The following is a 14562-nucleotide window of genomic DNA, read 5'->3' as shown; positions in this document are numbered from 1 at the left end:
GCTGGAGGCAGCGTGGATGGGAGGAGTGTTGGAATGGTAGTTAGCTAATAGGCACAAGCTTTTCACGATTAAAAGGGGAAGCTCTTCCCTTCAATGCGGACTCTCGTTGCATAGTTTTGCACGCAGCGGCCTGTGGAGCTTTAATTGGTTTAATTAGCTCAAAAGGCAAGTAAAACAGTCATGGTTAAAATTAGACACATACCTGATTGAAGGGATGGAAAAGACCTCGGAACTTAGTACAGCATCATTGTGTAGACACAAACTGCTTTCATGAGCAAGTCTGAAGTCCACCTTTCTCCAATTCTCATAGCTCTCCCAAATAAACACACTCGAACTCTTACACCACTGAAACAAACACTTGCGACCCATTTGAATGCCTCTCTCATCTACTACATCTGTAGGAAAGCACCACGTGCTGTCATGAATAATTAAGAGACAGCATCTTCTCATAGGATAAGAATACGCAGGCTCATGAATAATTATGAGACAACGACATGTCATCGAAGTACTATAGTATAGTGACGTGTGACAGGAGATTTTAAACCCAGAAGACGAAAATAGTGGAAAAAAGCTCAAAATTAACCAGTTGTCTCCTACAATTAAAATTAACAGATGCTAAGGTTGTCTTTTATGATGTGTGATACAGACACCTCTGTTAAAATCTCAGAAAATGTAGTTTAGTGTTTCATGACACTTTAAGCTATATTCTACATTATTTTGATGAATTCTAATAGTTAAATATTGTTATTTGCACATTTCATCATTCATGAAGTGATGTTCAGGTTTAGTAAATCACACTGTGGGTGCAAAATTTGTATTGGCATCAGCGGGTATTTTGCAGTTACAGGTTACAAAACATTAGAATAATACAAGTACTTTTTTTCTGCAATTTAATTAAAAATTTTAACTTTCATATATTCTAAATTCATTACACATAAAGTGAAATATTTCAAGCCTTTTTTTTTGTTTTAATCTTGATGATTATGGCTTAAAGCTCATGGAAATAAAAAATCCATTATCTCAAAATATTTGAATAAATAATTTATAATACAGAAATGTCGACCTGAGAAAAGCTCTAATCAGATAATTAATAATTATAATTTCCTGAGCCTTTAAGCTCACAGTCTGGTTCAGTACAACCACAAGAAGATGAAAGTAAATTTTGCATTTCATTTGGAAATCAAGGTCCCAGAGTCTGGAGGAAGAGAGGAGAGGCACAGAATCCAAGTTTCTTGAAGTCCAGTGTGAAGTTTCCACAGTCAGTGATGATTTGGGGTGCCATGTGATCTGCTGGTGTCGGTCCACTGTGTTTTCTCAAGTCGAGAGTCAATGCAGCCGTCTACCCGGAGATTTTAGAGCACTTCATGCTTCCATCTGCTGACAAGCTTTATGGAGATGCTGATTTCCTTTTCCAGCCAAAACTACTAGTAACTGGTTTGCTGACCATGGTATTACTGTGCTTGACTAGCCAGCCAAATCGCCTGATTTGTATTGACACGTGTATTGTCAAAAGGAAAATGAGAGACACCAGACCCAACAATACAGACGAGCTGAAGGCCGCTATCACAGTAACCTGGGCTTACATAAAACCTCAGCAGTGCCACAGGCTGATTGCCTCCATGCCACGCTGCACTGATATAGTAATTTGTGCAAAAGGAGCCCTGACCTAGCATTGAGTGCATAAATTAACATACTTTTCAGAAGGTTGACATTTCTGTATCATAAATTCTTTATTCTAATATTTTTAGATACTGGATTTTTGATTTCCATGAGCTATAAGCCATACTCATTAAGATTAAAACAAAAAAGGTTTCAATATTTCACTTTATGTGTAATGAATCTAGAATATATGAAAGTTCCACTTTTTAAATTAAATTACGGGAAAAAACGAACTTTTCCGCGATATTCAATTTTTTTCAGATGCACCTGTATATAAAGAAATGCCTCAAATTACATATTCATTAAGGCAGATCTGCAAAACAGCCAAATGTGATATTTTATTAATGTGACAGACAAAATCCTCCATAGTATTTTGTCCCAATAGTTATCAATTTGCACATGCTATTAATCAAGTTACACATGTAAACCTTTAGTAAATCAAGGCCATAAAGTAGGAGAACTGCAACATATGGGTAAAATGTTACATTATATACTTGAGATGAGCTAAGTTTGAAATGAGGTGTCTTGCAAAATACTGAAACATACTGGCCTTTTCTTTACACAGCAAGCCACAACAGAATGTACTGTATTATTGATTTGCTAGAGGGAGCATTTGCATGTTGAAGCCTTGTGAGATATCAGTAGTGTAAAGACCAAAATTTAAATAACGATTAACAAAAGATATATTCTGCAGGCCTGCAAAGCAGTGCAGAATGAATATATACCAATATGTATCATCTCTCCGGCTGCCAAAATGTTTATAGCAGCAGTAAAAAGGAAAGCGGATGTTCCTGGGTCATCTACCCAACACTGCCTCTGGGAAATTGTTTTCAGCTCCAGAGCTTTTGAAGTAGTTTTTTATGGTTGGAAGGACAACGTTAAATCTTTTTATCTCAGCCCCCATATTCTCCTCAGATAATATTCAAAGCAGTCAGAAGACAGTGGTTGCTCAAGGGAAGTGTGTCAAAAAAACTGGGGGCTGGATGAATTTTCTGAAGTTGATTGAGGAGTTTTAGTTTGGCTGTGAGGCACTGGGGGAGGGGGAGGGCATGGCTGGGGCGAATTCAATGATCCGCCTTGACTAATCCTACTTGTGAGAGCTGCAGAGCGAGCGTAGAGCATTTACCTTCTGTTCATCAGAGTAGACGACATCCGTGGCACCATGCAAGCCACATGACAAAAGGCACACCGTACGCACGCACATGATTGGTTGAAAGGAAATTGGAAGAAGTCACATGGAAAAAAACAAAACAAACAGATGATGTGATTATGGACAGGAAACACAGTTCAAGGTGTTAGAGCCAGTTAACACAATTACACAAAGACATGAATCACATAAAAAAGGAATTCTAAGGGTATATCAATCAAAACACTGAAAGCAAGGAGAGCTTCCTCTGATTGAACCAAGATGAAATATTACTGAGTAAAAGACAAAATATTAGAAGGTCTTAGAGATTAATTAAATAAGTCTGGGATGTTCAACTGCTGGACTGAATCCAACTACAGACCCAGCAAAATATTTCAGCAGACCAAACTGAATAACTGAAAAATGACTATACTGGAGGCAATACATGTATGAAAAAAACTGGCTGCAGTTTTGTATCTTTGAACCAGGGCAGCTTCTATAGTAGATTATCAATTGTAGCTTATCCAATCACGAGCATTTTTGTTCGTTGTTTAGCTGAAGGAAGCTCTTTCTACAAGAGACATTAAAGTCAGCAATGGGAGAATCTTCACAAACTTTGATAGATTTTTCATTCTATTTACCCTCTCTGATCTGACAACATAGCTTCTTTAAAAAACAAGGCAAATAGAGTTGAAAGATGAATGGACAAAGATATTTGGGTTTATTCTCCATGTGTCTCGTTCATTCACTCGAGTCAATAGCACTAGTCAAAAGTGGTAACATTAAGTGCCAATACAAAACAAAACATAACCACTTTGAATTGTCTAATATGCAGCCATAAACTATTTATTAATGGTTACAAATTAAAAGGTTTGTAAAACGTTTACAAATTAACAGCTGCTGCAGTTAAAGGAATTTGATTTACCTGGATCTCTAGAATTTTTTTTTGAATACCCCTGAATTAAGTGAATAATTTGAGTCACTGTTATATAAGAACAGAGGAAACTCCATGTTGTACTTAGCACATATTCACATAATGCTTAGCACAGGGAAGCCACATGCATGAGTTTCTGCACATATGATTAGCTTGTTACAACAGGGGAACTGAGCTGTCTGAGAAATATTCAAAGACCTACACTTTGAATAATTCATACACAGTATGATACTTATGTACAGAAAACAATTTTTGCTCTGTAATGTTACCCATACAGCAGCTTTCTGTAACCTGAGTGTAAAAAATATTAAGACCATTGATTCATTTATTCGTTAATGCTGATTCACCTCTCATTTTTATAAACGTCCATAAAACCCATAGATGATTGTTTATTTTTCAGTAATTAATGTATTTGTTGCATTATACATAAAAAAAACAAACAAAAAAAAACAACTTTATACGATGATTAAACAAACCTGTCTTGTCAGGGGAAAAAATGAAAAAAACCCAACTGAGAGTATAAACATGAGACATTTCATAAACTCAGTTAATGTAGGAACACTTGACTCTGAGAAGCTGGTGGTGTAAACATAAATCTAAACAACAAGACGAACAAAAAATAATAATAACCTACTGCAGCGGAGGGCAAGTTTAACAGGAAGATACAGAACATTTTATTTGAATACATCAATGCAGTCACTTTAACTAAAAGCAGTTTCAGATTCACAGGTCTATGAGTCACTTACTTGTGTAAGAGTAACCTGAATGATCCCAATGAGAAAGGAAAGAGGATGAGGAACAAATAAAATGGATGATTAAAAAATGATGAAAGGAATAAAAAGCTTAAAAACATAAAATGCATTTACTGACCATGGACCTTTCAAGTATCACCAACACTTTACCTTTAGATACAGGGACAGTATGCAGAAGCCATTTATCATAAAACACATGCCACACACACAGCCACCAGGGGGCGGAAGCAGGCCATAACCTTCAGGGCACATGACTCCATCGGCCGACATTACCAACAACATATCACCCGACTATTTCTCAAAAATGAGACATCATGATCTTTTGTTGTGATGGGTTCATCAGCAAAATGTGAGAAACTCGTGTGGAGAACAGCTGCACATTCGCACTTGCATGAACATCTATGTATTATTCATCTGTGAATTCATTCAGCCCTGATATCCAATGCAGACATTTAGATGTGTCGAAAAATGATTATCCGTGACTGCTATACTTTTTGCAGATGCACTGGAAGCAGCAAAAGCTGCACAGAAGTGACTTGAATTTATCAAGTTATACTGAGAACTTTAAATATTTAGAAATAATAATTGATACAGACTTGAGTTTTGATACAAATACAGCTGCAATCTGTAAAAGAACCAATACGCTATTTTAAAGCAAGTACACGGTTTTAAGCGTAAAGAATGGATTACACTTTTGGGAGCATGGTGGCTTAGTGGTTAGCACATTTGTCTCACACCTCTGGGGTTGGGGGCTCAAATCCTGCTTTCACCCTGTGTGCATGGAGTTTGCACATTGCACATTTGTACTTTCCAGTAATGCTGTGCAAGACTTTAAAGCAAACACTAAGTGAGCCATAAGCGACTGATCTGGTATGTTCCAAGCTGCAGTGTATCTTACAGTATAAAGTGCCTTGTTCTTACACTGTTGTGTATTTGCACTTCATGTAGTCTTGTGCATTGTGCCACAGTAATGTGTTACAGCATGTTCCTGGGGAAACATTTCCATCCAGTGTGTACAGGTTATATAGTGGAATGACAATAAAAATCACTTGGTGTGACGCAACTATAATCACTATTCTGCTGCATCCCTTTATCAGCTACCCACACCACCCTGCTTTTCCAACACGGCATAAGAGAAGGTGCATTAGTGGCCTACAGACACTGAGATGCTTTGAATAGTAATAATAAAAAAATTATATATATATATATATATATATATATGTGTGTGTGTGGTGTGTGTGTGTGTGTGTGTGTGTGTGTGTGTGTGTGTATAGCAGTTTCCCTGTTCGATCGTGCTGTCAATGATCACCTGGGTACAGTAGATATTTTTTCCCCATTTTAATTTTATTTTTTAATGTTATCTAATTAAAATTTTCTGTAATTTGGGTCCAGATTTTGGCTGTTATTGTGCTATGGTGCTGTTATTGTATATATATTGGCATAGATTTGACTCAAAAAAACTTCCACTTCTTCCTCTGAGAAAGTCTTTTTGGCATTTACTTGTCATTTCAGTACTGTGAGCTTTGCCTTTTATGGAGATTTGTGGCAATCAACCAATGTAAATCAGTTGTGCCGCGTACATGCCTGGTAATTAATGGGTAATTAATTCATAAACATATGTACATAAATACAACGAAAATCAGAGTTTCCCTAACTTTTTTTTGTTTGTTTTTGTTTTCATTTACATTCAACCTTACTAAAATATTAATAAATGAGGTCCATTGTTAGTGAACAACAAGCCAGACTTTCTAACGCTAGATCTATTACAAGGCAAGAAAAAGTGTAAGCAATACACATAATCTACTACAAGAAGATTTGTATTGTTTTTATTGTTTCATAACTGTGTGCACTGTACTTTAGGTCCCCGTTTGTGAGGATTTTCATATTTTCCTCTGTGTGGGTTTTCTATGGATTTTCGGGTTCCTCCCACCTCCCCAAATGTAGTAGATGGACTAGCGATGCTAAATTGATTTAAATGTAAATGTATGAATGTGTGTGTATGGACCCTGCTTCAAGGTTCCAATGTTTCTGCCTCACGCCTAGTCTTCCTGGGATAAGCTACAGATCCACCAAGACTCTGACCGTACTAAAGATAACTATCTACTAAAGATGTACTATCTATTGTACTTAATCTTTGTATTGTTAAGTAATTGGTTTTGGTGTTTGCCCCAATCTTCATTTTCTGATATATTTGATCTTGAACCATGCTGATAGACAAATTTCTCACATGAACAATAAAGAACTGGTTCATATCATTATGTCAGGCACTTCTACATCTAAAGCACAGTCTAGTAGTATAGATCTCATGCTCGAGTATTCTAATTAGTGTGAGAAACTTACTGCTCTGAAAGCAGTCCCACTAAGACTCAACATTGACTTGCTGCTTCACGCTGCCAGGGTCCATTTTAAAGTGTTGATGGAACATATTGAGCTTAATGGAAAGCAGGAAATCGCATGGAAAGCAGCACTACTCACGAACAGGTTCTGTCTTGAAGGCAACTATAGAGCTGCTCTCGCCTTCTCCCTTGCCGTTGATAGCAGACATCTTGACTTCATACTTCGTGTCTGGTTTTAAGCCCGTGATTGTGACCGCACTCAGCCCTGCAGGTTCAAATTGGATTTCGAGTTAACAAAACATCAAGCACAGATGAAGTAATTGAGCATTGAGATAAGAGTTACCTCACAAAGTATAACCATCAACTTTAAGAGGTTACAGCACATACTACTATACCTGCTTGAAACAGAGATATTAGAATACAAATACAGCCGCGACAATCAATAATCCTCTTCCTAGAAACATCGTATAGCATTTATCATATTCTATCTACCATGCTGTGAGCGCCTTTGTCGAGATTCTCAAACAGCTTCCCCATATGATGATAGGGAGTCCTCTCAAAGGGGCTGAACCTTGTAACCAACTGCCAATCACTGAAACTGTAATGCACATTACTGACATCTCAAATTAAACATATCCATGCTAGTCAGTGTCACAGTACTCGGAACTGCAGCAGTTGATCAGTAACCGAATCCTAGAATAGCTTGTTATTTTATCATTGTAATCAGTAAATATTGTAAATAAATTTTATGTATAAAGTTATGATTGATTTTTTTGTTTGTTTGTTTATTTATAAATATCTACCTGTCATGACCTCTTCAGTGAACTGAGCTAGTGTTGGAGAAGGCTTTTGATACTCTTACATATGAGGAGAGACTGAGTATTAAACAGGAGGCCAGACCAACAGATGAAACAGACAAAACAGAGCACACAGATACAGTATATACTTCAATAATAGACACCTGTGCTTCCCTACTTTATTTTATCACCAGCCTGCACTGCTGCCTACCAAAGTGACGGTCACAGACAGGTTTATTAAAAAAAAAAAAAAAAAAAAAGGAGAAAAAGAAAGAAAACAAGGTTTAGGATCAATCTAATATTAGGCCAACAGTTAAGAAGAATCTAGTTGCCTGCACACATTGGAAAACTGAGCTATTCTACCATAACAGCACAGCTTCACGTCACCAATATGAGATGCACTTGAAAAAATGTTTGAGACAATCTGGACAAATGATAAATCGATGGTAACGCTATAAACTGCTTTCTAGTTTGGAGATACAATAATACGCACCAGTAGCACCAATAAAGCATAAATTAGATTTTCATCTGATTTAGTGGGCAAAAGTGCCTCTACTTTTATATAATTCATAAATTATATATATATATATATATATATATATATATATATATATATATATATATATATATATATATATATATATATAAAGTAAATTAAAACATTTTCATGGATCTGGTGTGTCAGAATATAGATATTGATTGATAGGGTGTTGGTCATTCAGCATTTTACAAATCTGAGCGTTTTAAAGTAAGCACTCTGTAAGTTGTTCGAATTAAGATCGCCAGAATGATCGACAGAATAACTTAAATAATGAATAGCTGCAGGTCTAGGATGGAGTATAACAACTCATGGATTGTTAGCCAATAAAGAAAATGAGGGAATCAAAGCTTTGCAGATTATCAGTACTCAGTTGTAGCTTCTCTGTTCAGAAAGAGAAAAATAACGATTTAAACATTGTCTGTATTATGAGGAGTAGGCAGTACAATTTCTATACTATTATTATAATAATAGTAGGAAGACAAATCGTTTTAGTTGCCATGAGCCACCAATAGTTCCCCAGTGTAGAGGTTTATTTTGTCCTATTCAAAGACAGGGTTGGGAGATGTGGAGCATAAGAGTAATTGCAAATTGGGGACTATTTGCTTGGACCCCAGTGAACTCCATTTGTGTATAAATTTACATAATAATAAAGCATGTTGTGTGAAGTTATAGGAAAATAATCGATGACAAGGCGAGGTGACACAGCCAGATGAAAATTTATATTAAAAGTGCTTGGGCAATGATTGCAATTTATTAATTTATTAATATGTAGACCTATGCAGATCTACATTTTGATTGCTCTGCCTCAGTAATGCAGAGGTGGTTCAGTGGTTAAAGGCTCTGGGTTATGGATCAGAACATCAGGAGTTCAAGCCCCAGCCCCTTAAGCCTCAACTGCTCAGTTGTATAAATGAGATAAATGTAAGCCCCTCTGGATAAGGGCATCTGCCAAATGCCATAAAAGTAAAGTAATGGAAGAGTGACCTGTAACACAATTATCTTCAACAAAAAAATAAAAATAAAGTAAATTACAGAGCTGTGTCCTGTGTCACATATTCTTTGGACACAAACATCAGAAACATTTAAATAGGCAGAAAACCTAGCACAATAAATTAAACAATTTAATTCAACTTCCAACTTTGCTCAACATTCCTCATAAAGAAGTAGCAGTGCAGTATGTCTGAAATATTTTCTGCCTGGTAGTTGACACCTGAGTCAAGTGGTTTCATGAGGTTTTTGAACCCTTCTTTCTCCACTGTACTAAGTGGCATCATATATTTAGCCATGAAACAGGTTACATCTTTTGTTATCTCCTGGTGCCTTTTTTTTTCTGTACAGGGTAATGGTCGCAAAAATCGACTGTTGTTTAAAAGAAACTCCACTTCTTGATGGCTGGCTAAAAACACTTGAATGTACTTTTAGACTCCCTTTGTATTCAACTTGGTGGTATTTTTTCAAACGGTGGAACAAATTGGCAGTGTTTACCGACTTTATCGGCATTGGATGACCTCCCTCCCGAAGACTCTCCTGTGGCTGAAAGTGTTTAGGATAAGATGCAATTACTGTATATGTCCGCAACAAAGCGCTGACACCCACAGTTCCTACCTTAAATTAATTAAATAATTAAATGTTTCTGAAAGCTTCAATATATCAATGATTACATGTTTTTCTTCGTTAACTAACAATAATTTTTTTTTAATCCATTTACAATTATCGGAAGCATCCACCATACCCATACTAAATCCCAGTAAATGAGTTGTTAATATGGAAATTTATTAGAAAAAACACATACAATGAAATTAAACCTGTGATTTAAATTGCAGTTGGAACTACTGTCAGGGCTGTGGTAATAAGTGTTTTTACTAAATACTCGTAGCTCTTATTTGTGTGGCACAGCTCTTCTCCAGGTAACACACAATCCCAGCTGAGGAATGCATCAAAGAGCAATTACAAGTCCTAAATCAGACTAGTTATTGCAAGCCACACTGGCTTCACAGTTTTTACTGCTGATGATGCTGCTGGTAGAAAGTAGTGTAAATATGCTGAGCACTGCACATACCCTCTCGGACTTCATAGATGCGCTGGACCCATTTGTTTTTGTTCCCTACTCTCCACTCGGCATGGTACTTGAGCACAGGAACTCCTCCAGAAGCTTCAGGTTCATCAAACAGTACCTCAGCCGTGCTTGAGTAGGGATTCACCTGAGTGATGGTCGGAGCCGAGGGAACATCTACAAGCCAAAAGCAAAACACAACTGCCTACATTCAAGAACATCCTAATAATCTTCTGTCTATTACTTATTACTCAAGAGATACAACACTTGCTGAGAGATGCCAGAACAAAAGTATTGATTGAAACAGATGATGGAACAATTTGTAACTACTTAAAGACCCCTTGGGGAAAACACAGAAGTTGTACGTAAAGGTCATGTCACAGAGAACAGACGGACCAGCCTGAATCAGGATGAACTCTTTGGATTCGGTCCCGATCTCATTAGAAGCGGTGCAGTTATAGCTGCCAAAGTCATTCTGGGAGTCCGGGTTAACCTGTGGTGAAATAAGAGTGCATGCATTAACCTTAGGGATCCTAATCAGCCGTTCCATTACCTATATTTACCCCTCACTATGTGCTTTCTCTGTTCAATAATTAATCTGCAACACCATCTCAGAGAAAACACAATACATCCACTGATTAGTGCATTTATTAAATGTTTATGTGCAGAGGAAACAGCTTGCTGAAGTAGTGATGGCCCTTTTACCTGCAGGTAGCTGGCAGTGGGGGTTGTATAGATTTTGACGTTGGTGGAGTTGGCGTTGGGTAGCTGGAGTCCATCTCGCAGCCACATGATAGACACATCACTGGGGTGAGCCAGGATCTCGCAGCTGATGTTGGCAGGATTCCCCTCCCACGTGTAGACTGCCACTGAGCCCAGGATCTTTGGTGCGTCTGGCAGAAAAGTCAGTGAAAAAGAAAAGACAGTGAAAATAACGAAGCTGGAGAAAGGATCCATTTACATCAAACTGATGGCAAAAGAACCATGGCAAATCCTTTGAGATATGGATGCTTTGTGAGTGCTTAGAAACGTAGCCCTCATGTTGTTATTTATCACATTCAGATAACCTGTTTAAAATATTTGAAAAAAATTGAACAATACTAAAAGCATAAGAAGTGATTGTTAAACATCATGTTTACTAGCCTTAGTAAATATGAAAAAAAGAGATTCCAAGTAATGAAAGTAATAAATCCCATCCCAAATCCCACCTACAATATGATTCCACAATAAATGTGTGGCAGCCTGGAAAAATACTATTACATATAGTTTTGAAAACTACACATTTTCCTGGACTGAAAAATGCTTCTTTTTTTTTTTTTGCATGTATCTCAACCACAAGTAAAGTTCTAGTCTGGTTACATCTAGAAGTAAAAAGGAAAAAACAGAAAGTCACATTTAAAAATTACAATCCAACTCAGATATTTTCACAGCTAGTATCTGATCACAAACTGAACTGATTAAGCTTATGTCTGTCTGTTTTGCCACAACATATAGCGATCCAACAACTTGATCAAAGCCTGACATTTACTGTGTGAGGAAATCACACCTATCTAGCAAGGTTTCAGACATGTTTTGGCAGACTGAATATTTTTGCTGATTGTTAAACTGGCTCCTTATCCGACATGATCTATGCAGAAATCATTTTCATGAAATATTTTTATGGCTTCTTAAAGTTGAAGTGTCAAAGTACAGTATGTTACAGGCAGAAAATGTTGATTTTGGCCTAAACCCAAAACTACCTTTTTTTTTGGCAGAATTCACAGAAAGTTTTCCTAAACTGCTACACATACAAGCTGATGATGTTGCTAAGATAAGACATACGTCATTTTGAAATAAAGCATACAATGTTATCGCTATGAATAACAGAGCTATGAAGAACTTTACACCTCCAGACTAAGAACTTTACCCCTAAAGAGTGAGAAAAAGGGCTAAGAACATCACTTTGGACCGCTCTTACCCAGCCCAATTTCTCATTGAACTACTGCCCTCTGGTTGGCGCTACAGAGCATTGAGCAGCAGGGCAGAAACTGCCTCAGGCAATCTCCCACCTGAGCAATTAAAACTGCCAACAGGGTCTCTTCATTGTGCATTTCATAATTTAATCCTTTTAAATAATTATTACATTATATACCTCTGTACATTCATTCCACTTTCATTGCACAAACTGTATATAACATACATAGCACATTCTATACTTCCATTTGCACACTGTACATCTGTAAATAGCATATCTGTATATACATAATCCTGTCTATTTTTGCTTTGTCTTTAGTACTGTATTGTACTGCATTATATAAAATTTTTTAATGCTTTATTTTTATATATAGTGTGTGATATTCCATTTTTTTCTGCACAGGAAGCTCCTGTCACCAAGACAAATTGTGTGTAAACATACTTGGCAATAAAAGCTCATTCTGGTACTGAAATCAAAAGAAAATGTCAATGAAACCTTCATGAAGTAAACAGCAGATGACTATCAGGGCAGCCTAAAGTGAATGGTAGGCGGGAGAGCAGGGAGATCATGCGGCTGAACACATCTGGCCATTCGTATACATAAAAGCAGATCACACTTGAATAGCTCTTAAAGCCTCTCTCCTCCTCCACCTCCACCTCCTTATCCTCTTGAGGAGTATGCAGAGGCTGGCGAGGATATCACAGGCACAGATCAAGCTACATGTTATTTGCAAATATGACATGCTGCCGTTCCTCGCTCTGTCCCATAACACTGTCACTGTGTCTCAGTCCTGCGATCATATCAGTTGCACGGCATTAATGCACAATAGGATGTCAACAAAAATCTGCAAACAAATGCTGGCAATTATTTGTGCAGCATGTGCACTGATTAGCATAAAATACAAAAATAACAATATGCACAATGGGGGAATCGACATATGTTTGCACACGTGTTGCAACACTCTTTAAGGGGTATCAGTGGTGCTGCTTGTATTGTTCATTTTGAAATCTTGTTAAATTAACGCTTCAAATAATAACAGTTTACACAGCATGACAAACAAGCTGAGGCTTGTTGCATTATAATTCAGACAAGATTATATCTCATTTTAAATATGAATAAGGTTTACATTAAGCATTCATGCATGAAATCTCTTTAATCAGATTCTACAAAAGCAGCAGATTTTTATCCTTGCCATATTTTGATTTGCTGTTTGATCAGCTTATCTATTTATCCAAAGTCATCAACCTGGAGTATGACTCAATACCACAGGTTTAAGCAGATGAAATTTGTCAATATATAAGATATTGATAGCTTTTATTTTTACTACATCCATATACAGTGGGATAAAATATGTGTGTCAGATATGTAAAACATGTGTAAGCACATCCGAATCTGAAAAACAAGAGCGCAGAACTGATTATTCGTTATTGACAGGCGGAAAAGTCATCAAACACTAGCTGCAAAACTTTTTTTTGATTGATCTGACCAGCTGCCTACTGACAAAACAGAGATGGAGCTGGTCAAGTTGGTGACTTGGCCAGCTGTTATTTCTCAGCTTCATTATCTATTAACTGAACTGATTAATAAATGTTTGAGATTTCTAATGACATTTCAAATGTCATTATAAGTTGTATTTTCAGTTGAATTTGGTGAAACCACTTGAAGCATTTGTTGTGTTGAATTATTTCAATTGCTTTTGTTTGATTTGTTCATTGCAAACAGCTGAAAGTCTGTAAATTTTGACAGTAAACCTGATTTGCAATGGGGGTTGAATAATTTTGATTGCAACTGTAAATCATTTCTGTCTACTAGCACGTACCAAGCTGGATTTTTCTGTAGGAAAAGTATTAATCTGTTAATTAACATTTTCATGAAGTCCTGCTCTTACAATAATGCAAAATATGTCTGGCTAAAAATTTGGAACCATTTTATGCAGTATATGAGGTTTCACCCTAAACAAAAGCGGGGTTGCTGCACTTTTTTAAAAAGTCAAATTTAAGGCTTTTTATGACCTTTTTAAGACCTGAAGAAATAAAAAATAATACTGTACGCACAAAAAGAATAAGCTCACGCCATCTCAATTGAGCGTGAGTTAACATAAGTGTCAGTTTCATCAGTGGTCCAGTATCTCAATTGGAGGTCTAGTTGTTTTCTTTTGGTTGTCTTACTCATGCTTTCGTCGAACATAACAACAAGCCAGTTCTTGTTTACTTCAGACACAAGCTCTCTGAATAAATGGAACAATACCAAATTTGGCTATATATGTCGTTTTGTCTCTTGCGCAAGTAAATGACTGCATACTCAGAATCTGGGAACATTCCTTTAAAGACTGCATGGATCGCATCATTTGATTTATAATGTGAAAAACCCACAGCACTTCAGCTTTCAGTTTTACTGAGGGTGCAAATCT

At 36.8% G+C, this 14562-nt stretch overlaps 1 protein-coding gene across 1 annotated transcript in view; it reads right to left on the bottom strand.

Moving 5' to 3' along the window:
* The window catches only part of ncam1b (neural cell adhesion molecule 1b), a 111032-nt gene that overhangs the window by 22215 nt on the left and 74255 nt on the right, over positions 1-14562 (bottom strand). Inside the window, exons 12-15 of the mRNA XM_053646495.1 lie at positions 10904-11091; positions 10595-10691; positions 10205-10375; positions 6947-7072 (exon numbers count right to left, since the gene is read on the bottom strand). Of these exons, the coding sequence (XP_053502470.1) occupies positions 6947-7072; positions 10205-10375; positions 10595-10691; positions 10904-11091 (582 nt within the window). The remainder of the gene's footprint in view (positions 1-6946; positions 7073-10204; positions 10376-10594; positions 10692-10903; positions 11092-14562) is intronic.

Source organism: Ictalurus furcatus, chromosome 17, assembly GCF_023375685.1.
Source record: "Ictalurus furcatus strain D&B chromosome 17, Billie_1.0, whole genome shotgun sequence".
Taxonomy (NCBI): Eukaryota; Metazoa; Chordata; class Actinopteri; order Siluriformes; family Ictaluridae; genus Ictalurus; species Ictalurus furcatus.
The sequence above is the reverse complement of the archived record's forward strand: the minus strand, read 5'-3'. Positions and strand labels throughout refer to the sequence as shown.